Here is a 26,945-nt window from a genome sequence, read left to right as displayed (position 1 = left end):
CTTTTTATAATTAATTAATATTAATAATAATAATTATTATAAAACTAATAATTTTATAATAATTACTGCTTTTGTTATATCAACTCCTTAAGAGATAGAAAGCCTTTCAGAGATCTGGGCTCCAATCCTGAAACAGCTGTTGGAAGATCCTAAGCACACTGTCTGCTCTCTTGTGTCATTCATAAATTGCATAAAAGTGGAGAGCTGCTCTAATGATTAGGTCTTATAAAAGCAGTCAGTGCAATATTTAAGTACTTTCTGCTAGAGTTAAATAGATGTGGCTTCAAGACTTGATTTTTCTTTAATTATGTCCAAGTTTTGCAACACATTTTAAATGGGGCAAAATACTATCTCCTTTGTTTGTTGTTGGAAAAATTAAATGGAGGTAATATGGGTAAATAAGTGTCTAGCATCTAGAAAGCACCCATTAAATAATGGTTGTACTCATATTAACCTATAAGTTAATGCTGAGTTGAAACTAAAAGTCTTTCTACTTAAATTACCAAGTTATATTAAGGGATAACTACAACCTGCTGTATTTTTAAACGTGCGGTTTTAACAAAAAAACTATACTTACTATAAATAACTGAAAAAGCCAAGTGTGGGTGGGGGGGTTTAAAAGCCTACAGCCTCCCTCGCCCTTAACACTTGTGTAAATTTTATTAAAGGATCACAGGTATTCAGCGCTTGCTTGTTCGTGCCACTGAGTCAAGTCTTTAAGGGACTAAAGAGGGGAGAGGAGTGAGTGGGGGTAGTCTGTTAAAATGCAAGATGTGGCGGGTGCAGAAACTCGACTGCTTTATTGGTGTAGCTCAGTCTCTTATCGCCTCTCGAGGATTTTTCTCCGGACACACTATTTCACAAAATCAGGATCAACCACGATTCACTAATTGGAAGCCTGTTTAAGCCCAAATAAATTGGAGGTGGAGAAGGCGGTCTTACCCAGGATGGGCGACGCCCTGAGTTCCGGGGTCCACGCCAAGCCCGCCTCCTTCTCCTGCAGCGCCTGTAAAGCGGTATTCGCAAAATCTTGAGGCGCCGTGGGGCCTAGGCACGCCGAAGTCCACGGAGGCGTCGAGGTACTCGCGGGGCGTTGCGGTCGCCCCTTTTGGCGGGCTCGGGCACCCCAAAGCTCCGCCCCCCGGCGCGGTACATCCGCACCCGCGGAGGCGGACGCCGCGTTCCCATTGGCGGACCAGCTCGCGAGGCCCCGCCCCCTCCCGGCCCCGACGCGAGCACGTTGAGTGGCGGGGGCCGGCTTAAGAACTGCCCTTACGAGGAGCGGCTTCAGGGCCGGGGCGGCACGTTTGGGCGCTTGCTTTGAGGCTCCCAAGAAGCTCCTAGGTCGGGAACGCGGTCCGCAGCCACGGGGGGAAGGGGGTGGGTGGGCTGAGAGCAGCTCGGCGGCGAGGCCGGCCTGCCGCCCCTTCCCCCCACGTCCGTCGACCTTGTGGGCAGAGGCTTCCCGGAGCTCCTCACGCCGGCGGGATGGCGACTGCGGCGGAGATGGAGGCCTCTCCGCCGACGGACGCGAGTTGGGAAAGTGGCGGCGGCGGCGGAGACAACGAGATGAAGCAGGCGCTTCCGGACCTTGAGTCTTCCCCACAAAATGGCGGCGGCGGCGGCCTCACCATCGTGGAGCCTAGCGGCGGCCCGGGGCCTGAGGAGACCACGGCGTCCGAGGCCGCCCAGAGCCTCAGCCACGAGCAGCCTCAGGAGTCATCTGAGACGGGCGCGGCCGCACTGCCCAAAGGCCCCGAAGAGTCCGAAAGGCCTGTTAGGAGGAGTTTTCAGATCCCCAGGAAGAGCAGAGAAAAGAAAGGTGGTGCCTCCCTTTCTCCCCAACCCCTCTTTCTCTCTCCCCTCCATCTTTTCATTAGAATCTCTCTGTCGCCTCTTCCCACACCCATCTGAGACACGTAAACATGCACGCAGCGCCAGCCGTCTCTCCCCTCACTGTCACGGCCGCCCAGCTGCTGCGCTTGGTGCGAGAGGAAAGCGGTGGAACCACGCTCCGCTGCTCCCCCTCTCCCTGGAAGTTGGAAGTAGCTCAGGTTTGAAGCTTCTCGGTAAAGCTGCAGCTCCCAGAGAGGAAAGATGGTGCTCGGCGCCCCTCCTTCCCAACCCCTGAAGGCAGAGAAGCTGATGTGTCCTCCTAAAGATGCTTCTGACAAGTCTCACTGTGGAAATAGCCCATGGCCATGGATTCTGGGGCTTTCTCCAAGGCCATTGCGTTCTGAGGACCACAAGTGTTTCTCCTTGAGAAAATTCTTCAGCTATGTCTCTACTTGAAATTTGCTTGATGTCAGCGTCTTCCCTTGTTTAGAAATTTGCATTAGTAGATGTGATCCATGCACACTGGTGTTTTCCATCACACTTCATTTTCATATAGGTTTTTTTCTTGTCTTTGAAGCATCAGATTAATAGTTTTTTAAAAAAATTTTAATACAAACAGTATGTATTTGAAAAGAAGGGGAAGGTAGGTTCTTGGTGCAGTAACTTCCCTATGGAGAAAAAAAAAAAATGAGAAGTTCACTTATGCCCAAGAGTCTCCAACTTGGTTTTGAATTTCAGATTAAATAAATCCAGGCTTAGTTTTTGAAACCAGTATGGGAACAATTACATTAATTATGTTTACCTTTTTAAATCATAATGCCATATTATAAAACTTACAATGGAGATAAAATTAGTGTTGAAGTTTCCTGTTATTAGGGGATTATTTTTGACTTTCCAATAATTTTGGATATTCTAGATTTGCTTTAAAGTCGCTTATTTTTGCCCGATCGAGTAGATTCAGTCTTATATCGTTTGCTTTAGAAATTAGCAAAATTTAAAAAAAAAAATTTTGAAGAAAGCTTTTTTGTTATTTAAATAGTGAAAATTTGGAATCTTGACTGTGCATGCCTATAACCAGCTCCATTTGCACAACTTGAATTGTTAGAGCCCTTTATCAGTACAGATAAAGTTCATTTCTATTTGGATGACAAAGCCAAGAAAATCCTTGCTGTGAGAAACCATGTGGACAAATTTAATCTTTCCATTAACATGAGGAATGGTTCTAGAAAAATCTTTCAAAGTGAGTTAAAATAGTATTTTAGAATGTGGATTAAGATAGTCTATTCTTTTGGTGTATTTAGATAAGGGGTATGGTTATACTCAATATGAGAAAAGTTAGATGCTTATGAAATTGCCAGTTGATTGAAAATAGATTAGAAGTACATTCAAATGGGCTCAAGTTATGAGGGTAGAAGGTTAACATTTTTTCCCAACTTGATAAAATCATTTTGACGTCTCTCTTAGGTTTTAAGTGTCTAAGAATATGAACAAACCACCATACCCTTTTACCTTTTGTTAGAACTGAAATACTGGCTTAGAAACCTTTACATTTTGGTTTGAAAGGTGGGGAAGCGCTGTGGTTGTCTTTAAACTAGATAAACCAAATCCAGAGAAAAATATACATCCCTTGAAAATAATTAAGGAATTCAGAAATACAGACCCTGGATGCTTTCTCCCTGGAGTCATTTTAAGGGAAGTTTGTTTTCAGTCTTCACTTAGAAGTAAAAGATTGTTAACCTTTCACCTGTAAGGGGGATTGTGTGTAAGGAAAATACTTCACAGTATACTTTATTTCACATTTAGTGAAAATGGTAATTTTTTGTCTTAATATTTATACAGAGCAGAATTTGTTCAAATAGTGTAACACCAGTTTAAATAGAACTTTTAAAAAATTAAATAAGCAGCTATTACTACCATGGATTTTAAGCTGAGAAAAGTCAGTCCTTTAGTTTCAACTTTATATTGATAAAGAAAAGAGTGCAGGTACTGCTAGTTTCACATTTCTAGTATTATCTGGAAGACTTGTAAAGGTATCACTATGGGATTTGCCTAGGTATTATTAGTTGACATCTGAGTGTTTATTTTGAATATTAGATTATTTTCAGTAGGTATGCCTGTTTGAGCTTTTTGTATCAAAAGCATTTGTATTTTAATATCACAAACCTTTGCTTGCAACTATGCTTTTCCAAATTAAGATTAGGACTTTAATTAAAAAAAAAACCTTAAAGGAAATACTATGTGAGTATAACTTGTCTTTTCTTTATCTTGGCAATAGCCTAAAATCCAAATAACACCATTCTAATTGAATTAATAATATATATGGCAATTCATAGTGTTTAATAAATTATGGGCCTTGTTTTAAGCACTTTATGTATATTAAATCTCAACAATTCTGTTTGTACAGATGAGGAAAAAAGTATTGAGAAGTAACTTGTCATACAGCCAATAAATGGTGGAGTTGGAATTTGAACCTAGGTTTAGAGTACTTACCACTACTCAATGGTGTAACAAAGATTTGACCTGGTTTTTGGTCTAACATGTTTTGGGAAAACATTTTTCCCCCATTAAAATGTAGAATACTAACACGTATTCAACCTTGGAGAATTTTGAGTTGGAAAAATTGTGTTTGCCATGAACGTATTTAATCAGTACTGATTTGAATGACCTAACTGTTGACTAGAAGGGCGTGTGTGTGTGTGTGTGTGTGTGTGTGTGTGTGTGTGTGTGTGTGTGTGTGTGGTGATTGAAGTCATGACCTCATGCATGCTGGGCAAGTGCTTTAATCACTGAGTTACAACTCCAGCCTTACTTTACTGTTTTTGATGTGTGTTATTTATTGGTTGAGCTACTTTCTGTAGTATAAAGGCGCACTGTCCTTACATTTAACCAAAGTGTACAGTTGCATTTTGTTAGATGTTTACAATCACCATCTTTCTTTCTAAATTTAGTAAGTTATTAAAAGTCACCTTAATTGGTATTTTTATTTGATACAGTTTTTTCTACAAAGTTCTTGGGGAGTAGTGATGAAGTACTTTCTGGAAAATGTTGGTTACTTTTTTTTTTTTTTTTTTGTAGGGGATAGGGGAATCTCAAATTAACTGAAGCTTGTGTGCCAGTTTTTATACTAGTTTAGTCCAGTAGAGGTGATGGCTCATTTTCCTTCCAATCTCCAACTTTTCCCTCAAGAAACTTGCAATTATCTTTTTGAAAACACTGTAGACAGGTGGGAGAAATGGTATTTTTTGTGTGTGATTTTTAAAAAAAAATTTATTTTGGTGTGGTATCAGGGGTTGAACCCAGGGCCTCCCATGTGTCAGGCAAATAAGTGTTCTACCACGGGGTTCCCAGCCCTTTGTTAAAATATTGAAACTGGGTCTTGCTAAGTTGCCCAGACTACCCTTGAACTTGTGATCATAATCTTCCTGCCTTAGCCTCCCAAGTAGCTGGGTCAGCCAAGTCTTAAAGAAGTTTAAGGGTGACTGCATTCTGGGAACTGTAGCTCTCCCTATATAGAAATAAGCCTGAACTGGAAAGTCTAGGCAGAACCTAGTCATTCACATAGAACTTTTTTTTTTTTTTTTAAACAGGCAAAGTCTCTTAATTTTTTTAATATGTATTTTTTGTTAGTTGCAGGTGGACATGATAGCTTTATATTATTTTATGTGGTGCTGAGGATCAAACTCAGTGCCTTACATGTGCCAGGTCATCACTCGACTACTGAGCCACAGCTCCAGCCCCACATAAAATTTTTTTTGATAGTTGCCTATAAATTCTAAGCAATAGAGGTAAAATTTACTTTAACTAGTCTTCAGCCCAAAAAAAGTTTCATATTCTTACTGGTTTCTCTTGACTTCCACAGTGTATTCATTCCTAATTCTGTACTCTGTCTAACCATTTTGATTTACAGATGTAAGGCCCATTTCTAAAACATTATGTCTGTAGAAATTTTTTAGACTAATGTTTTGTTTTTTTAAAAATAAGCTCTGTGTCTGTGCCAACTGTTTAAATTGAATATAGCCTTCAATTTTTGAATGTATGTTATCAACAATTAAAAATACTTTTTTGTAGTATGGGAGTCAGGAGATATGAATTCTAGTTCTGATTCTATTAGTTTCCTGTTTTGAATTATAAATCTTCAAGTACCATTCCAAAATTGTGTTCTTCAGTCTCTTAAAATACTTCTGATAATTAGTTTGTCAGTAGGGAAACCTTCTATCATCAAAGCCAACTCATCTTTCTGACATGCTCATAATGAAATTAAACAAGGTTTTTTGTGTTAAAGAACTTCTCTTGTTACTGCTATTGACATATAGAGTATTATGACTTTTGGCCCTGTCATCTCTAGGAAAGTTAATATTAGAAAAGAATGTTTAAGAGGTTTGAAAGAAGACACATAAGAGGATAGAAAGCATAATATGTAGAAATCAGATTCTTTATTCTTTATAGCCTGTGCCTAAATGTCCTACATGATTTCCTGATCTATAACATTAGGAAATAATCATATTTTCCCAGCTCTTGACCCAATGGAAGATTACAGTTTGATTACCTACGCATGCATCTTTTGTTTTGCTTACAGTGGTTTGGAGTCATTGAATTTGAATTCTGCCTGTCCTGTTCGTTGGGCTAAGTCAGCTGTTACCTGTGTCAATTTTATTTGAGTTTGAGGAACAGACATATTGAACTTCATGTGTTTGGTGAATAAATGGGACAATGCTTGTAAATCTCTTAGTATCTGAAAAGTGGTAGTGACCTAGTAATGATTAGACTCAGTTACTTTCAGAATACAGAGAATAGTATATTGGATACCTACTTCTCTAAGTGAAAATGGATGATGGAGATATTCTCTTCACTTCAGTATCACATAGTTGTTATTGTCTTAATAATGATCCTTTATTGACGTTATAATATACATACACGCTAAACGTGACAAGATACAATTATTAGGTTATTTGCAGTGTTAAGCAATCTCTTATTAAGGACATAACATAGACTACCAGGAAATGTACGTCCTGAAGATGAACTAAATTACTAAATTTCTATATTGCCAACATCAAGTTGTAAACTTGGATTCCTTAGAATAGTTAGAACTTTTTTTTTTTTTTTTTTTGATTGAAATGATCATTGGACCAAAATCGGGGATATAACTCTCACCTAACTGGTGAAGTCAATGAGGCATTTGAAATATGAAGTGCCTACAGAAGTATTTATTGTTAGATCTAAAAACATACAACTATTGCTGCATTTCTATTTGCAAGAATTTTTTCCTTACTGAGTTTACTTGAGTACATTTGACATAACTTTATTGGATATTGCTTTGGAATGAATTGGAAGTTAAGTGATTTTTTTTATTTTTTTGAGGAAAATTAGAATGTCAATCTTATGCAAATGTCAATCTTATGCAAATTGGACAAATTTTTACTAATAATTAGATTGGTATAAATAGTGTTGGGGTATAAATGTGTTTCATGTAGACTATGTCATAGAAATTTGAAGCCATGTGATTTTTTGATACAGGTATGTGAAGTCATTGTTGAGAAACAGAAAAATTATGCATAAACTTGACTTTGAAAATGAAACTTGGCCCATTTTGGATGTGAAAACCTATAAAGACTTCCACATGGTGTTTTCCTTGCCAAGTTTTTCACAACTTAGTAGGAGATAGTTGTTACAGAAATAAGATATTGGTTTATCCTATTATATTTTCTAAAATATTTTGAATTTTGATAATGTAGTTCTCTTACTCTCTTTTCTGAGCTTTCATTTTGTTTTATATTATTGAATTTGAGTGAATTGTTTTAATTTCAAATGATAATAATTTATTGGTAGTTGTAGATTATATTTGTATTCAGTATAAAATAATCTCTCCACAAAGTTTATGCTCATTTCTTTATGTACTTATTTCAGTTCTTCAACCTACTTGGGGCAGCACTCACAGTTCTACCTACTGGCATATGATGAATAATGAACAAGGCAGCCATAATTTCTGCTCTGGATTGAGTTTACAGTTAATAAGTTATTCAGTACATCTGCAAATTTGATTATAGGATACTTTGTGTTTAGTAATCATGTGGTCTTATTCAATTTAGTATTACTTTCAAGCTTGCTTTTAGTATTTTTATTAATTGCATTACTATAACCATGTTGACTTTACTCTTTGCATGCTTGCAATCTCAAAGTAGGTTACCGTTCGCTTTATAATGACATTTTGTCATTAGAAACTACCTTTTTTTTTTTTTTTTCCCTTGGCGTTGCTGAGGATTGAACCCAGGGAATCTCTACCACCAAGCTGTATCCCTAGCCCTTGGAACTCTCCAAGTTCCCCAGGCTGGCCATGACCTTGTGATCCTCCTGCCTGAGCCTCCTGAGTGGTTGTGATTATAGGCATGCACCACAATGCCTGGTTTGAAAACTACAGTTTTTACAGACACTTCTATAATATATACATGGTTTGTTAATATATCACTTAACACTATGCCCTTTGTAATTCAATAACCATATGTAGAAAATACAGTAAAAACAGTTAAGTTAGCTGCCAGATGACATACTTTAGAGCTTGTGTACAAGAAGAACACTTTCATTTTTTTAAGAGAATTTTTTTTTTTTTTAATATTTTTCAGTTTTCGGTGGACACAACGTCTTTGTTTGTGGTGCTGAGGATTGAACCAGGGCCGCACGCATGCCAGGCGAGCGTGCTACCGCTTGAGCCACATCCCCAGCCCAGAACACTTTGATTTGTAGTCTCTCTTGATAGACATTATTGACTCTTATTAAATAAGTGTTTTGGATAGAAGATAGTATAACATAGTTTCTATGAATTGTTCTACAGTAAAAAGTGGTTCCTTTTTGGTTTGAGGAAAATTGGATATACATAGAGTGGACGTTTGAAATTTATTAGTAAAAGTTGTGTAAATTGAAAATTTGAGGTTATTAGGTTGGTAATCCTGAAGAAAAATTAGATATTTTACTTGAGTGTTTTAAAAATAAATAGGATGTAGAATGGTTGAAAATATGGGGATTAAAAAATTAGTACTTTGTAACAGATGTTGTCCTTTGTTTACTCTTGCATTGTCATATCCCATGTGGTCCATGTAGTTGCTATTAAAACAGGTAAGAGTTCTCCATTTTATGATGAAGGAGCTGAGCTGTTTAGTTAAATCATTTATACAGTATCCAACACAAAACTAGCATATGGTTGGTCTGGTATTTGTGTTGAGGTTTGAATCCAAAGACCCACATTTTAAAATTTTACTAAGCTGTCAAAATAAATATACTACTTTGTGTTGATAATAAAGCTATGTAGATGCAATATGCTGTGCTACTTACAACTTTGGCACCAATATCATCACTTTATTTTATAGACACGTCTTCATTTTTAATGTGTGTGTTTATGGCGTAAGCATTGAGTTTGCTGAGTAACAGTTCTAAACATACTAGTTCAGTATGACATGAAATAGTTGAGAAAAAGTCAAGTTCATGCATAGGTTCTTATAACAGTCTATCTAAATAATTAAGATTCCCTAATGTAGCATTCCTAGGGTTGAAAATTGCAACCTCCTTGTGTGTTTAAGAGCAGATCCTTATTGTTGAATAACTGGTCAGTCTAGCCAACTGGTTTCAATATTTCTTCAGTGAGTTAATATCTCTTGTATGTCAATAAAATAACCTTGATGCTTTTTTTCCACTTTTAAGTTAGAGTAACAAAACCTCAAAAGTAGAAATTACATTTGAGATGAAATAATTTTAAAATTAATAAATGTTTTTTATTGTAGCACTTTTCCAGCCACTAACACCAGGCTCTCGAGAATTTGAAGATGTTTTAAATGTTCTCCATTCATCTTACCTTGAACCAACTTCAGTAGCAAATTTTAACTACAAACGTGCTTGCTTGATACATAATGAGCTTTTGGAAAAGGAGGTATGTTTTAATTTGTACTTTTTGTAGTAGTCTTTTCAGCACCAATTACCAGCCTAGGAAAACCTTTTCTCTAGAAATACTAGCTTTTAAGAAGGCTAAATTACAGAAGGGTAAACAGGCTTTAAATAGTATGATTTTTCCCTCCTAAACATTGTTGCTATAGTATGATGTTTATCTACTGTGTTAAATTCTGATTAATGTGGCATTATATGAAATAACTTTAGTTATTTAGTATAGGTATTGTTTATATTACTTTTTTTTTTTTTTTTTTGGCTATACTGAAGATTGAACCCAGGCATGCTCTAATACTGAGCCTACATCCCTAACCCTTATTATTTATTTTTAGACAGTCTCACTAAGTTGCCCATTGCTGGGCTTGAGCTTGTGATTCGCCTGCATTAGCTCCCCAAGTTAATTACAGGGATTACAGGCATGTGCCACCAAGCCCTGCTTATAATATGACTTTTTGCTGTTTATTTTGAGTACATACTAATTTAACTGTCTGAATTGGAAGATAATTGAATTTTATGTGTGTGTATTTTAAGGATATGCTCATTTTGTTCCACAGTTGCTTGGTTGGGTTATGTTAACATCATTAGTGGAAATTCTTAGTGAAAAAGTATGAACAAAGGGGGAATACTTGAGCATATTAGACAGTGAACCTAAGTTTCATGTACAGATTTGACATTTGAGTTTTGATTTAGGAAAATGAGATGTTTAGAAATATTTGACATGTAAAAAATTGGAATATGCTAGATTTTTAGTAGAAATTTAGTTAAAATTGATGGGTTATTTGACTATTTTCTATAGGTAAGAGCCAATTAAAATAGGGAGAAAAGAAATTGGGAAGAAAAAAAATAAATTATTTAAAAGAAAAGACATTGGGAAGAAAGTAATTTCTACTTTGTTGAGTTTGGGATTCCATGGGAAATAATTCTTAACTCTTTGTTTAACCAAACAGTCATATGCTAAGGAATTTTTACAGATTCAATTTCATTTAGTTTGCAGAAAAGCGAAGAGAACTGAAGTCTGATGGTCGTTTAGATAAGGAACTTTCAGAATCCTATGCATTTCTCATGGTTGATAGATATCAGGTGAGTTAACTAATTGCAGAAAAACAATAGAAAGGTGTTTCTATTGTAGGTTAATTTCATAATTATTCAATGATACATTTGATAAGTATAAATAACATTTTTCTGGATACATGAGTTGAAGAAATGATTTAAGAGGGCAAAGTAGTTGCTTCATAATTATCAAATATGCTACATTTTCTCTGATCAACTCTTGTCTTCTTTCCCTAGATGTGTTGATAATGCATTTTCTTTTTTAAAAATTATTTTCTATATTGTTAATTATAAAGGAATACCTTTTTAATTAAAGATGGTTAGTGGAGTTATTTTCTCTTTAAATATTTTGCTAGTTCTAATACTCTAAAAGGTAATGTATGTGAGAGACCAAAATTCAGAGTTATCCGTCATCCCTAGCACCAATAAAGATGGATTCCAAATATGATTATTTTGGAAGTGTAAGTTTCATGTTGATATTTAGTCATAAACTATCTCATAAATGTGATATTTCTATAATGTAGAATATACATGGTGTAGAAGTTTAGATTTTATTTAAAACATGTTTATAAATTACTTCATGTTTTTAATGTTATGATTGCAAAATGAAATGTTTTGTTCATATAGGTTCAAAGTATATGTGAAAAAGGATTACAGGTGGGCCAGTCCAAAATAACAATTCTTGGCAGACCTTCCATGGGTAATTTGTTTTCTTTTTTATTTACCTACTTTTAAGCTGCCTTTGAAAAGTCTCAATTTTGCTGCAGTCTTTGTAATTCTATTACTGCATGCTTTATCATGTTTCTGTAACAAGACAGTAGTTTCAGGATCTGAAATGTATAAAATTTTTTATTTTGTTTCCTGTTTTGCATACTTCTAAATGATTAAAGCTTAATTTTTTAAATGTATTATTCTAGTCCAGGTGATTTTTGTCTTCTTTTAACTGTAATTAACTTCATTTTTTTAAAAAATTTTACTTTGGTTAAATATTAGATTTCTGTTACATCTCTTCTTAAAAAAATTTTTTTTAAATATATTTTTTAAGTTGTAGGTGGACACAATACCTTTATTTTTATGTGGTGCTGAGGATTGAACCCAGTGCCTCATACATGCTAGGCGAGTGCTCTACCACTAAGCCACAACCTTAGTCCTCTGTTACATCTCTTTAAAAGCTGTTATACCTTTTATCTCTTTCATTATTTAAGTATTTGGATTTTTAATTTTTATTCATGCCCTACTTATTCAAATTCTGTAATTTTTCTCTATTAGGTGTCTATCTTTCTAGGTATGCTGATTTATTGCAAGCTAACCCTTTGGAAGCTGGGGCAGTGGGTGATGTTGTTATTTTTAAAATAATGAAGGTAATTGGAACTTTTACATTTCACCTATCAAAATATGGCATCAGAATATGTGATTTGCTCGTGAGGGGTACTGGGAATTGAATCTAGGGTGCACTACCACTGAGCTATATTCCCTTCCCCTTTTTTATTTTGAGGCAGAATCTGGATAAATTGCCCAGGTTGGCCTCTGACTTGAAATCTTCTTGCCTTAGCCTCTTGAGTTACTGAGATTACAGTGATCTAGATTTTAATTTTAGTTGACTTTCAGAGTTTGATTAAATTAAGAATTAACGTTTATGTTGAGGCCCACTCTTGCTAATATATGAAGATACTTTTGAGAGTGAACTTTGATCTAAGCTAACCATACTTAATGGTTGTTTTCTCTTCCGAAGAAAATGAAAAGGGTAATGTGTTGCTAATGTGATTTAGGTTAATGAAGACTGTTATGAATAGAATTACTCTTTTCTTATTAAAATATTAATGTCATATAGTTAAAAATCATGTTTAGGTAGGCACTTAAAAGTTTTCTCTGTTTTAGGGTAAAATAAAGAGTATATATGATCCCATGGGTGTAAAAAGTTTGGAGTCTATGTTAAATAAAAGTGCTTTGGACCCCACACCAAAACATGAATGTCACGTGTCGAAGAATGCCAGTAGAATTACATCACTTTTGGCTTACAGAGCCTATGAGCTTACTCAGGTATGTGCCTGGAACCATTTTAATGTTATGACATATCTGTTACCATATCCTTCAGAATAGCTCTTTTAGTTCCCTCTGCCACCACATCAGTATCTGGTTTCTACAAATCACTGCTAGATTTCAGTGTCCCTCACTGCAGTGTGTTTAGTGTTTCCCAGACGGCTCAGACATGTACTGTGGCTTCTCAGACCTACAGGGTAATATTCAAATTATTTAGTTTTCCCTTGTAGGCTATGACCTCAACCTGGAGTGATCACTGTTTTAGCATACTGTATTTCATTTGAAACCTTGTTTTTTCTGGGGTTAAACGGATCTGACTAATAAAACACTACCTGTATTCATGGTAAAGTTTAAAGCCTCTTAAAATACCTTAATTCATAACATTTTATACTGTTGACTTGATATTTTCTATTTTTATTAACTTAAAATACAGACAATTTTTTAAAGTTTTATTCAGGTATAGTTGGTATCATAACTACTCATTTTTTTCTCCTTTAAAACATTTTAATTTGACACATAATTGTACATATTAATGTTGTACAGAGTGACATTTCAGTACATATATGCAATGTCGTCAGATCTAGGTAATTTATAATTTTGTGTTGGAAGCATTTATAATCTCTGCTAGCTGTTTTGAACTATATAGTTAGTTGTTGTCAACCATAGCTACCCTATTATACTGTAGATCATTTAAAGTTATTCCTCCTGGCTGGAGAATGTAGCTCAGGGTAGAGCATGTGCTGAGTCATATATGAGGTCCTAGGTTCTGTCCCATCTGCTAAAAAAACAAAAACGAACTATTCAACCGTACCCCACACCGTGCCCCTTAACCTACCTCTCTACATTTCCCCCTCTTACACACCCATCCCAGCTCTCATATCCCCTTTTCTACTCTGTATACTTTTATGATCTCAATTGTTAGAGCAACTTTTTATCTTCTACATAAACGTGAGACTGTGTAGTATTTATTTCTGAACCCAATTTCCTTCATTAACAGGCTCCTCTTGTTTCACCTGTGTTATAGTAAATGACAAAATTTTATTCATTTTTATGACTGAATAATTGTGTATATATTTTTTTGTGTCAGTTGCTGAATTACACATATTTAAAAGTGTAATACTTGCTGTATGTTACGTTTTTATGTGAGGTGTGACTATAAAGTAATATTATCTTTTAAACAAACAAAAAAGTGACAGGACTGGGGATGTGGCTCAGTGCAAGAGGACTTGCCTCAAGTTTATGTCCAAATGGGTTGTGAAAAGTAGTGATGCTAACCTACCTAGAAATATTTTTTTTTAATTTTACTGTATTCATGTAAAATAAAATTTACTTTACATGAATAAAATAAAATAAATTTTATTTTACATGAATACAGTAAAATTTTTTTAAAATTTTATTTTACATGAATATAGTAAAATTTACAAAAATTTCATTTGTGAAGAATCTCCTAGGGAAGACCTTTGATTGGGAGTAGTAAAAATTATATTTTCCACAGGCATCTGGAGCTGACTCATTTGATTACCTTCTAGACAGTATATTGACTGATATAACTTCAGTGTAATTATGGTTTCTCTAGGAGGATTTGTAATCTAGCTATATGTTTTAAGATACATTTGAGGCTTTTTTTTTTTAAGAGCAGAAACATTATTGATATTGATAATTTCCCAGAGGGTAGATCTTTTTAAAAGAGTGCTGCTTTGTTTATAAAACCTGAAGCAGCTGGGCACAATGATGTAACCCTGTACTCCCACAATTTGGGAAATGGAGACAGAAGGATTCCAAGTTCAAAGCCAGCCTCAGCAACTTAGCGAGACCCTGTCTCAAAAAAATAAAAAGGGCTGGGGATGTGGGCCACTGGTTAAGTGCTTCTGGGTTCAATCCCTGGTACAAAAAAAAAAAAAAAACAAAAAAAAACAAAACCCAAAAAAGTAAAAGCTGAAGCATTCTTTTTAAAAATGAAAATGACTAGTCTACAAGTCACAAAATCCTACGTAATGAATATGGTGAATAGGTGAAGGGGAGAAGCTGATGGGTCATAGGATGATACTTGGGTTTGGTTGAGATTATGGCCTTAATATTTTATTTTTTGTACCAAGTTGGCTTTTCTGTACTAACCTGGGAATTTCTGCTCTGTTTGTAATAATTTTACTGGAAAACTTATTGCATCTTCCCAGTAGTCAGCTCTTCAAAAGTAAACTTTTAGAACAACCAGTACTAATAACATGGGAATTGATACATTGTAGCACAATATTTTATATCACAAGATGAATATAAAGTGCAAATTTTGTTAAATTAATTAATGCTGGAGCTATAACTTTAAAATCAGAAGTGATAAATGGTTTTTGTTTCTCAAAAATCAGATAAATGTTTCCACTCCATACTACTTGCCTACTTAAAGAAGTTAATTTTCCATTTTTTTATATTTAGTATTATTTTTATGAGTATGGCTTTGATGAACTAAGGCGAAGACCAAGGCACGTTTGTCCGTATGCAGTTGTGTCTTTTACTTACAAAGATGATATACAAACTCTAAAATTTGTATCTTCATCCAGGTAAGATGAGTTTTAGACATTATCCAGAGTGATGTGATATAGAGCTTATGCTACTGATTTAGATTTACTACTTTCTTTCCTCCCCTCCCCTCCATTTTTTAAAAACTTAATTGGATTCTCAAGTGTTCAGGATAACTTTTAATAGGTCAGTGTGAAAGTTGGGTGTGGTGGTGCATACCTGTAATCCCAAAAACTCATGAGGCTAAGGCAGGGGATTGCAAATTTGAGGCTAACTTCAGAAAACTAGTAAGGGCCTAAAGCAACTTGGCAAGACCCTGTCTCAAAATTAAAAATGAAAAAAAAAAGAAGAAGAAAAAAAAAGCTGGGGTTCTAGCTCAGTAGTAAAGCATCTCTAAATTTAATCCCTAGTACTTAAAAAAGTCAATGTGAAGGATAAGATTGACTCTGTGGAAAAAAAGTTTAAGCTAAAGTTTACTTAAACCTTATTTGGTTAAGCTCTTTTTTTGTTGTTCAAAATTTGTGTAGTTGTAAATTCAGTTTTAAAAAGTAACATTTTGTTCATTAGCTCTCCTGAAATGAGGAGCTTCTGCAAAACATCTCAGTCATGGGAAGCCTAGTCATTGGTGATTGAATGCTTCCTGGTGATTCTGATGTTCAGTTACTGTTGAGTACTATTGATGATTATCTTGCATGCTGTAATTGAAGGTGACCAAATATAAATTGTTGACCCTTTTCCCCAAGATTTGTGGGTTTTTTATCCCTTGCAATACTGGTCATTGAACTTGGGTACTGTACTACTGGTGCTGCATCGCTATCCCTTTTATTTTTTATTTTGAGATAGTCTCACTTAAGTTAACCGAGGCTGGCCTCAAACTTGTAATACTTTTGCCTGAGCTTCCCAAATGCTGGGATTACAAGTGTGTGTGATAGCACCCAGACACACAATGGGGAGCTGCCCTGGGTATGTTTATACATTGCTGCCCACTTTGGGCATTCATTTTAATCATTTGGTTTTAACCAAGTGGAATAGTACGTTTGTAGAGAGAGAGGTCTGCTCATTTTTATATTGAGTTCCTATATGTACTTGAAATCATGTGTGCTTTCAAGTTAGAAATAAATGACTTTTTTTTAAAAAAGCCACGTATCATGAAACATGTATTTTAAATTTGGCTTCCTGAATCGGTTTTCCAGATCAAAATTATCTTTCATATTAAGTTGTCTTCAGATATAGAACTTTTTAAAAAATCTTTAATTACTTTCTAGTTGTAGATGGACATAATGCTTTTATTTTATTTATTTTTATGTGTTGCTGAGAATTGAACTCAGTGCTATGCAAGTGCTCTACCACTGAGCCACAACCCCAGATCTATAGCACTTTTTTCATGTTAATAAATAAGCCCTGGAGGCTATCCACAGCCATAAGTACCTGTTCACATAATATAAAGACAGTTGAGTTTTATTTCTATTATCCTATGTTTATGATCCCCATGATAACACACATTTGCTATAGCATTTTTTTTTTCATGAGTGATCTTTAAACGATACCTAGCACAGCCAGATGCTGTGGCACACATCTGTCATCCCAGTTACTCAGGCAGGAGGATTGCAAGTTATAAGCCTGGCTGTGCAACTTAGTGAGACCTCATCTCAAAAAAAAAAAAAAAAAAAAAAAAAACCACGAATATACCCAGTGCTACAATATTTGCCTAGCGTAACAAAGGCCCAGAGTTTAATCCCCAGTGCTGCCCTCCCTTTCCCACATTTATAATTACAAGGTTACCTCCCCTAGAAATAGTAACTTAATTTTATTTCATCTTTGCGTCCATCTGTTATCTTTCATATCATTTCAAACATACATTTTTTTGAACATCTATCTTGTACCTTGAATGTGCCATCAATGCCTTGGGATAGTGCATTTGTGATTCCTTTTCCCCATTATTTCTGTAATTTGTTCTTATGTTTCTTTAAAACGTGAGCTTGTCAGTGAGTCCTTCCCTTTTTAAATTTTTTAAAAAATTTAAACCCCTATACTGTGGCATAGTGGTGCACATCTGTAATCCCAGCTACTAGGAAGTGGAGGCAAGAGGCTCTCATATTTGAAGCCAGCCTGGGCAACTTGGTGAGACAGTGTCTTAAATTTGAAAAAGGTGTTAGGGCTGTACCTCAGTGATAGAGCACTCACCTAATGCATAAGGCCCTAGGTTCAATTCCTAGTACCACAAAAATAAATAAACCCCAGTATGTCTTTTTTTCCCTTCTTCTGTAACACTTAAAACCCCTACCACCTGGTAGACATTATTTTTGGTTAAACTCTATTCTGTTTGATTATTGTCTGTGTTTCTCATTAGAAAGCAGAGACTTTGTTAGGTTTATTCTTATAATCTTGTTACCTGGAATCATGCCTGGTAGTAATATTTATTGAATGATGAATGAACATATTTATATGTTGCAGTTATTTTTCTAATCTTGTCATGAAGAAGTATTTGACTTACTGGACTTGTCTCTTTTAATAGATATTTTTTTTTTTGGTGGGGGGGGTAGCTCCCTTAAATTTGGGAAATATGGGTATGTGATCAAATTAAGTGCTTCTAAGTTTTTCTTGTTCTCTAAATTTGGATTTATTAAATATTATGAGATATTTGTTGTTCTTGGGGGAAAGATTTCATTCTCTTATGTAGTACGACATTCAAATTTATATATTTCAGAATGCCATTAAAATTTATGGGCTGTGCATGTAGCTCAGTGGTAGTGTCTTGGTTATAGCTTGTGTGAGGCCATGGGTTCAATCCCCAGCACCATTTAAAAAAAAAAAAAAAGACTTATCAAGGTCCTAAATGTTAACTTTCAATCAGTAATTTTTTTTTTAATTATTTGTAGGTCTAACAGTTTTAACACAGATAGAAACATAGGTAAGTCTGAAGAATAATACATAAAGTAAAAGATTAATAATTTTTTGTTTTATTTCGATAATGAATGAAAATATGCAAAGTATGAGAAAGCAAATGAGGCAGTGTTTTGATGTAGCATCACTACTTGGTCATCCAAGCATAAATATGTCTTTTGTAAGAAGCTTCTGCTTAAATGATAGAGTTATAACACTTATTGAAAAAGGTAACTGATAAAACAGACTTTACAACTCAGCCTTTTTAAATATTGTATTCATCAGAGCTGAGTGTGGTGGCACATGACTGTAATGTCAGCGGTTTGGGAGGCTGAGGCAGGAGGTTTGCAGGCTCAAGTTCATCCTGGTCAACTTAGCAAGATCTTATCTCAAAATGAAAAATAAAAAGGGCTGGGGATGTAACTCAGTAATAGATATCCCTGGGTTTACATGTCCCCAGATATAATCCCATTTAAACAACCCTTCTCCCCGTGCAAAAATTAAAAGTAAAAAAAAAGTTTTCATCATAGGTTTAAGATCTAATTTCTCCATAATAAAAATGAATGAATAAAAGATAGAAGACATTGTGGTCATTCATATAATTAACAAGATTTAATATCTATTGTTTATATAGAATTTATATATGTATTAGATATTTGGGAGATGCAAGAGCATTGGTTGTCTCTGAGGACATTTAGATAAATTTGTTATTTGCTAAATCTGGGATGATTTTTATTGTGTGTGTATGGGGGGAGTATCAAACTTAAATCCTAAAATTGGAGCTTTTTTATGAATGGAAATGTCACTTTTATGCTTGTTTTCTACTTAAACCCTTGTGCCCAACTATTTTCCCTCTTCTACTAAATTTGCATTTACTTCTCTGGGTTATCAAGAGATTGAGCTATATCTTTTTTTTTTTTTTTTTTTTTTTTTTTTAGATAAATTTAACTATACCTTGTGGAAAGGACAACTTTTAAATAAAGGAAAGCTTCTGTGTTATATTTCTCTGAGGTCAGCCACTCGTGCTTTTTTGCCTATCAAACTGTAAGTATAAGAAAATAGCAGTTGCAAGAAAAAGAAAAATATGCAAAATAAACAAAAAAAGCAGGCTAAGTGTTGATTATTTTTTCTTTTAGCTTTTTTCCTTTTTATTACATTTAAATTGTGCTTTGTTCCATAAGAACTTAAATACAAATGTTAGTTTGTTTTTTAAGAAAGTTGATTTAATAATTTTAGAAAATTACTTGGCCCAAAAGGGCCTCTGCTTCTTTGTCTTGATTTGAGGATGAAATAGTCCTTCATTCATATATATATGGTATAACATTTTTTTAAGTGATATTGAAATCTGAGAAGATAAATTTGAAATTTTATCCTAATTTTATATATTTTTTGCATTCAGCTGAGTACAATAGACTAGTTTATATAATATTTGTTGGAAAGAACTTTGTTGTTGTGAATTAAAGAGGCTCTTTTCAGTTCAGTCCTGTGTAATATGTTAGAGTGATCTAAAATGATAACATTTGGGCCTTTATGAAGGTTAAGAGTAACAGTTTGTACTTGAATTGTCTTTAATAAAACGACAATCTCTTATCCTTTGTGGTTAGTAAAATTTGCATTAATTAATAGGATTAGCTTCTGTCTTTAGGATGAAAGGTTGATAAGATTGCCAGGCTGTTTACCTGTGTCTTGGTATTGGACTTCCCCTGTAAAGTCCCCTTTAGAATAAGTTAAGATAATGAATATGCTCTTTTTTTTTTTTTTTCCATTGTATGTATGGTTGTGTCTGTGATAGAGAGCCTTATTAAAGTTAAAAATACAGGTAATGTGAACATGCTTTTTTGATTTTTCTTTCAGTCCTGAGAAGTTAGATGTTGAAACAGTTATGAGTATTGATCATCTGAAGCAGAAAATTCCACCAGCACTCTTTTACAAAGAAACATACTTGGGTCCAAATGAAGGTCGAGTATTTAATTTTATAAAAGAGATGGGGCTGGGGTGTGGCTCAGTGGTGCAGTGCTCACCTAGCACATGTGAGGCACTGGGTTCGAACCTCACCTCAGCACCACATAAAAAATGAAATAAAGATATTGTGTTCACCTACAACTAATAAATAAATAAATAGATAAATGAAAGATATAAAAAAGCAGACTTAATTTGAATATTGTATTTTTTTATGTCAGTTTTGAAGAATGGAATGTATTGCAGCCTTTATGAAGTTGTAGAAAAGACAAGAATTGGAAGTAACATGGAGAATTTACTGCAGAAACTAGAGAAAGAAAAACTTGTGAGTGAAAGTTCTACAACATTCCTTGTTCTTCCTTGAAAATAAATAAGTGATTATACTAATATTTTGATTTATTTTTGCTTTTGAAAGTCCATAAAGTCTCTGTGTTGTTACCACTTAGCAATGTTTTACTGTGACTGGTATTCTTTTAGGGCGTGACACTAGACATTTTACAGACCAGTCTTCCCATGAAGTATTTTTATTTAATGATTATGAATATGATCATTAGCAAATATTTATTCTTATTTTCTTAAGCAGGGTATATAGTTTAGTAAAGAGTGACACAAAGACTGTTCTCCTGGATTATACAGTGATGAATAAAGTTATTATTTAGATGCAGTTTGTTCCAGTAGAGTATATTTGAAGATATAAAAGAATGAGAAACCCTGTGAGGCTGAAGAGATTTAAAAAAAAAAAAACCTAACATTTTAGGGGGATTGGGGAGATGTGTTGTATTTGACATCATTCAGGAAGTTTTCAAATGTTTGGGAGTTTGTATTTGAAACAGAGTAATTTTTTTTGTGGGGGCATTGTGGGATTGAACTGAGGGCATTCAACTACTGAGCCACATCCCTAGCCCTATTTTGTATTTTTTATTTACAGACATGGTCTCACTGAGTTGCTTAGTGACTCACACTTTGCTGAGGCTGGCTTTAAATTTGCCATCCTCCTGCCTTAGCCTCCTGAGCCACTGGGATTATAGGCATGTACCCCATGCACCCAACTTGATTACATTTTTAATTGTTTTCAGGTTTTCTATTTTTTTCCTTGGGTCAGTTTCCGTATATTATGGTTGTTTTTTACGAATTTTTTCATGTCTTCTAAGTTTTCCAGTCTATTGGAATAAAAGCATTTCTATAGTCTTCTTTTAAAATTTTCTTTTAGTTGTTGAAAGACCTTTATTTTATTTATATGAGAATTGAACCCAGTGCCTCATACATGGTAGGCAAGTGCTCTCCCACTGAGCCACCACCCCAGCCACTCAGTCTTTTTAAAATGGTAGCACATTTTATGTAGTATTTTCATTACTACTTTTTTTTTTTAATATTTATTTATTTATTTATTTTAGTGATTGGTGGATACAACATCTTTGTTTTGTATGTGGTGCTGAGGATCGAACCCGGGCCGCACGCATGCCAGGCGAGCGTGCTACCGCTTGAGCCACATCCCCAGCCCTCATTACTACTTTTTATTAGTTATTTACCCAGAGGATTGTCTGCTTTGTCTTAGTCACATTTCGGTTTTGACCTTTTTTGTATCTTTTACTATTTTATTTCTGCTATTAACGTCTAGTTTTTTGTTGTTGTTGTTTTGTTTTGACATTTGGTGTTCATTTCTAACTTATTAAGTTGAAAAAGTCAGTGAATACTCAGTTTCAAGTAATGCTTTATTGGCATGTCACATGTTTTAATTTGTAGTATTTTCATTTAGTGCTAAATATGTTTAGTATTGTGTTTTCTACTTTGCATGATTTAAAGGTGTTTTAACTTCCAAGTAAATGGAGATACGATTTTTATGTTTTGTTTTAAATTTAATTGCATTTCTGTAAGAACATACAGGGATTATTTAGAATTTATGGACCTAATTTAAAAACTGTGTGGTCAGTTTTTATACATGTCCCCTTTTCTTTGAGGGAACTGTAGGTTTTGTTTTTAAGGGTACCAGGGATTGAACTCAGGGGTGCTTAAACATTGAGCCACATCTCCAGCCATTTATATATTTATATATTTTTCGGGGGTGTGCAGAGAGGGGTACTGAGGATTGGACTCAAGACAGGATCTTGCTAAGTTGGTTAGGGCCTTCCTAAATTGCTGAGGCTAGCATTAAACTCACGATCCTCCTGCTTTAGCCTCTTGAGCCACAGGGATTACAGGCATGTACCACATTAGGCAGGAACTTTAATTGTTGAATACACTATTCTGGGTTGATGGCTGTTTCCTTTTTAAATGTATACTACATTGTATTCTTGCTCCCATTCTTGAGGTCAGCTCTTTGTTTATATACTGTTCTTTGTAAGTCAGGTTTTGGGTTTTTTTCCCCTCCTAGCTGCTTTTTTGATCCTCTTTTTTCCCCTTTGGTGTTTTGCAGTTACATTATCTAGATGTAGATTTGTTATTAATCCACTGGCACATTTTCTTCTGTATCTGTAGTTATATATCTTCATTTCTGGAAAAATTGTTAGCTATTATCTTTGTACCTTTCTTTCATTCTGTATAGTCTTAACGTTTGGGGACTCTTAAGAGGTGTACATCAGACCTTTTAATACTGTTCTCCATGTCTGCTATTTACTTGTTTTTCTGAGCTGCATTATAAGTAAATTTCATTGCTGTCTTCTAGTTTAAAATTCTACCTCTAGCTATGTCTAATTGGTGGTTTTGTCCATTCATTGAATTTCTAATGCCACATGGAATATTTTTCATTTCTAAAAGTCATATTTGATTCTTTTCAGATCTGCCAGGTCATTTTATAATAGGTTCTTATTCTTTCAGACGTTATTTATTGAGTGCCTCGTATGTGCCAGGAATTTGCACAATGTAAGATTCATCATTTTAGTCCACCTGGCACATTCTAGGCAGAAAGTACTATATCACTGAGCAACATATCCCGCACTTCTTTTTTAATTTTGAGACAGGGTTGAAGTTGCCCAGGATTGCCTTGAACTGGAAATCCATCACCCCAAAAAGAGCTCTTGATCATTAAGTGTTCACTCCCTTTCTTCAACCCTTGATCTATTTTCTCTACGGATGTGTGTGTTCTGGACATTTTATATAAATGAAATCATGAGCCTGACTTCTTTTTACAGACCTTAGTATTTTCGAGGTTTAATCATGTTCTAGTATATATCAGCACTTCATTTCTTTTTTATGACTAAATAATACATCATTATGTGAATGTCACATTTTCTTTGTCTATTGTTTCCATTTTTTGACTGGTAACAAAATGGTTGCTATGAGCATTTGTGTACAACTGTTTGTATATTTTCAATTCTGCCAACTCTTTATAAATATTTCAAAATGAACTTTTTTTTGATATTTTGCACCTAATGATTCTAAGTTATGCCTTTTGGGTTCAAATTTTTTGTTGTTGTTTTGTTTTTCTATTGAGGCCACTTAGTATACTTTACTTCCTTCTAAGTTAAGTGATTTAAGGTTGTGAGCTTGCTGGGCACAGTGACACTCACCTATAATCTCAGTGACTTGGGAGACTGAGTCAGGAGGATCACAAGTTGGAGGTCAGCCTCTGCAATTTAGCAAGACCTTGTCTCAAAAAGTAAAAAGGCCTAGAGTTGTAGCTCATTAATAAAGCACTCCTGGGCTCAATCCCCAGTATCCAAAAAAAAAAATGATGGTGAGGGGCTCAGATGGTTGCTGCTCAGTGGTAGAGTGCTTGCCTAGCGTATGTGAGGCCCTGAGTTCAATCCTCATCACCACATACAAATAAATAAAATATTGTGTCCAACTACACTGAAAAATAAATATACAAACAAAAAGATTGTGAGCTCTTTGGTATTATACTTATTGGTTTCATATTGCCTGCAATGTTATCTGACAAGTCACAGTAGTAGTGATAAGACAAAAAAGAATAAAGTAGGAAAAACTCAAAGGCTAGGTTAGATTAATGTTGTTACTCAAAGGGAAAGAAAACAGAAAGGTATAATAGAGATAGCAAGAACATGGGGGACTCCCGCATTTTTCCTTCTTTGCCTGTTTGAAGGCATAGATAACACAAAGGCAGAGAGGCCCCAGAGTTTTATGTCTGGTTGTGTATTTACACTATTCTATGAATTTCTGGGTACATTGGCATTCCTTAATAAGTATCTCTAGGCCACCAAGCCTTTGAATTTTATGAAAACTGTATCTGGAGTGGGTAAAAGGTTAGAAGCATGTAACTGGTTTTCCTTAGAAAGCAAAAATCGTATGCTTTCCATTGTCTTGTTCTGACACTTATGAGTTGGGCAAAAATCTTAAAAGGAATATAAAATTTTAAACACTTAAGGTCAAAGTATTTATGTCAAACAAAAATTTTACAGATACTGAGTCTACTTGTAGTACTTCCAGGAAAGATATCCTGGCCGTAAGATTAATAGTAGTTACAAGGCCCATTTTAGTATATCACGGGGCTGATACTACATGTCACTTAGCCTGGCCTGGGGATTTATAGGAGGCAAAGCCACCTCAGCACAGATGGAACTTTGCTATACCTTAAAACAAAGCTTTTTCTTGTTTAAACTCCCTTTATGATAGAAATCACCTGGTAACTGACCTAGACCAAATACAGCTATTAAAAGAGGGGAAGGATTTTCCCAAGCTTTGAGAATGGTCTCCAGATGGAGATCCTGTGTGAGTCAGTCTTCTGACCCCTTAACTGTATATGGCTCATACCACCAGCCTGCTGATGCTTTCAGTCTTTAAAAGTGCTGCCAGAATGTGAACTGTTTGAGCATCAGATGGTATCTAAGAATCAGCATTGGCACTGATTGAACTGAAGGGCAGAAGATGCACCTGGGGTAGCTGGTCAGCTAGGACTACCTGAAACCTCTAAACATACTCACTTTGCTTTTGAGTGTTCCGACAGTGTTTTTATTAAGTTTCATAGTCAATTTTTGTCCTTTAAATTATTAGTTCTTACATAGATTTTTTTTTTTTTTTTTTTAACTAGCATTATTAGTGGAATTTAGCTAGCACGGTTTTCTTTCAGAACTCAAATACCCTACTACCATGCTCATTCAGTTCATTTATATACTCATCCTTTGATTCAAAAGATGAACTATTTCAATAGCCTCCAAAATAAGATTATGTTGTTTCTATCCCAGTCCTGCATAGTGCTGTCAGATCTTTTATTATTGTTGTCATATTAAGGAAACACTAGCATAAAAGGGTATATTGTCAAAGGCATTCCTAGCTAAAGTAGCATTTTTGACTTTTTACAATCTGACCCCTGATATTCCTTTTTTTAGACTTACACTTTTATCTTATTCTGTCCTCACCCTTTTGCCAGTCATAAGTTCTATATGCCTATAAATTGTCAAGTATTTTATAACTTGCCTTTGCTTGTGATATTGTGTCTCCAAAATGTATTTTGCATAGTCTCAGGCTCTTGTCAGTGGTTCTCATCCTTCAGAGTCTACCTTTGATACACTCTTCAGTAAACTTTTTGTAACCATCTTTTACTACCATTTTTCTTTTTTTATGTATTTTTTGGGACTGGGTTTTAGCTCAGTGGTAGAGCACTTGCCTAGCATGTGTGAGACACTGGGTTCAATTCTTATCACCTCAGATAAATAAATGAATAAAATAAAGGTCCATCAACATCTTTAAAAAAAATTAAAGCATTTTTCCATTTCCTGTTGCTTTGTATATCTCTTAGGAACTTTTTTGTCTTTCTTACTGGTATTTTGTGTGTTCTTCTCTCAATTATAAACTTGTTGTGATCAAGGAGCTGTGTTGCTTCTTGAAGTTTCTTCTGGGAGGGCAAATTTCATAACAAGTAAAAGATGTTCATTAAATATATGTGGAATTAGGTTATGGCAATATATTTCTTTCTCAAGATTAATCTGAATTCCTCCAAAGAAGTATTTCAAAGAATGTTTTTTCCAAATGCAGCACAGTACCTTGGCATTTAATATTGTATCTTTTGAATTGATGAGGAAAATATTAAAAGTATTTGTTTTAGCCTTAGGGGGAAAAATAAACAAATTGGTTTCACAGTTAATTAGGGGAATTATTTCAGTGATGTTCTCTCAGCATAATATGAAAACAAATTTTTGTTTATTGGAATTCTGTTAATCAGCATATAGTTGATGGGGACTTTATTTGTGGTGCTGAGGAGTTTTTAACTAATTCAGTAGCAGTATTTTTCCTAAAAAGATTAAAAACTTTTTTCTCCTGTACGATTAGTAGAAAGTGCTATGTGTCTGTCCTATAATAATAAATAAAGTACATATAACTTCTTCCCGCTCCCAAAAATGCAGGTTCTTGTTAAACCTTTAGGAGACCGAGGATACCTTTTTCTTCTCTCTCCTTATCAGATGGTTTCTCCATATGGTAGGTGGCTTCTCTTATTACTGACCATTTTTTAAAAATTGTTTATTTTATGTTTTTTTATGTTAGTGACTTTTGCTTCTGTTTATTTAGAACATCAGACTGTCAGGTCTCGAATCCTGCATGCTTTGTTTCTATTTCAAGAACCTAGAGGCGTAATTACTTGTAAGTTCTTTGAATACATAAATCTAATAACTTATAGATACCTAAATTTCATTGAAAAAATTTCAGGTAACTTAATCAGCATTTTGTTTTTTTCCTAGATCATGTTTTTCCTACACCAACATTCTGAAATATTCTAATACCTCTAATACTTAGAGGTATTAAAAATTTAAAGCAGTTAATGTTTAACTTTTTTTTTTTTTTTTTGC

At 34.7% G+C, this 26,945-nt stretch overlaps 1 protein-coding gene across 5 annotated transcripts in view; it reads left to right on the top strand.

Annotated features, from left to right (window-relative positions):
* Window positions 1–1,238: 1,238 nt before the first annotated feature.
* Window positions 1,239–26,945, top strand: part of Tasor (transcription activation suppressor) — a 45,310-nt gene continuing 19,603 nt past the window's right edge. For all 5 annotated transcript variants that reach the window (XM_076838219.1, XM_076838134.1, XM_076838041.1 and 2 more), the window contains exons 1-13: window positions 1,239–1,822; window positions 9,606–9,751; window positions 10,753–10,845; window positions 11,443–11,515; window positions 12,085–12,176; window positions 12,694–12,855; window positions 15,283–15,407; window positions 18,246–18,277; window positions 19,188–19,293; window positions 20,104–20,207; window positions 20,430–20,533; window positions 26,505–26,577; window positions 26,668–26,739. In XM_076838219.1, the coding sequence (XP_076694334.1) occupies window positions 1,489–1,822; window positions 9,606–9,751; window positions 10,753–10,845; window positions 11,443–11,515; window positions 12,085–12,176; window positions 12,694–12,855; window positions 15,283–15,407; window positions 18,246–18,277; window positions 19,188–19,293; window positions 20,104–20,207; window positions 20,430–20,533; window positions 26,505–26,577; window positions 26,668–26,739 (1,516 nt within the window). In that variant the 5' untranslated portion in view covers window positions 1,239–1,488. The remainder of the gene's footprint in view (window positions 1,823–9,605; window positions 9,752–10,752; window positions 10,846–11,442; window positions 11,516–12,084; window positions 12,177–12,693; window positions 12,856–15,282; window positions 15,408–18,245; window positions 18,278–19,187; window positions 19,294–20,103; window positions 20,208–20,429; window positions 20,534–26,504; window positions 26,578–26,667; window positions 26,740–26,945) is intronic.

Source organism: Callospermophilus lateralis, chromosome 1, assembly GCF_048772815.1.
Source record: "Callospermophilus lateralis isolate mCalLat2 chromosome 1, mCalLat2.hap1, whole genome shotgun sequence".
Taxonomy (NCBI): domain Eukaryota; kingdom Metazoa; phylum Chordata; class Mammalia; order Rodentia; family Sciuridae; genus Callospermophilus; species Callospermophilus lateralis.
This window is presented reverse-complemented; position numbering and strand designations above follow the sequence as displayed.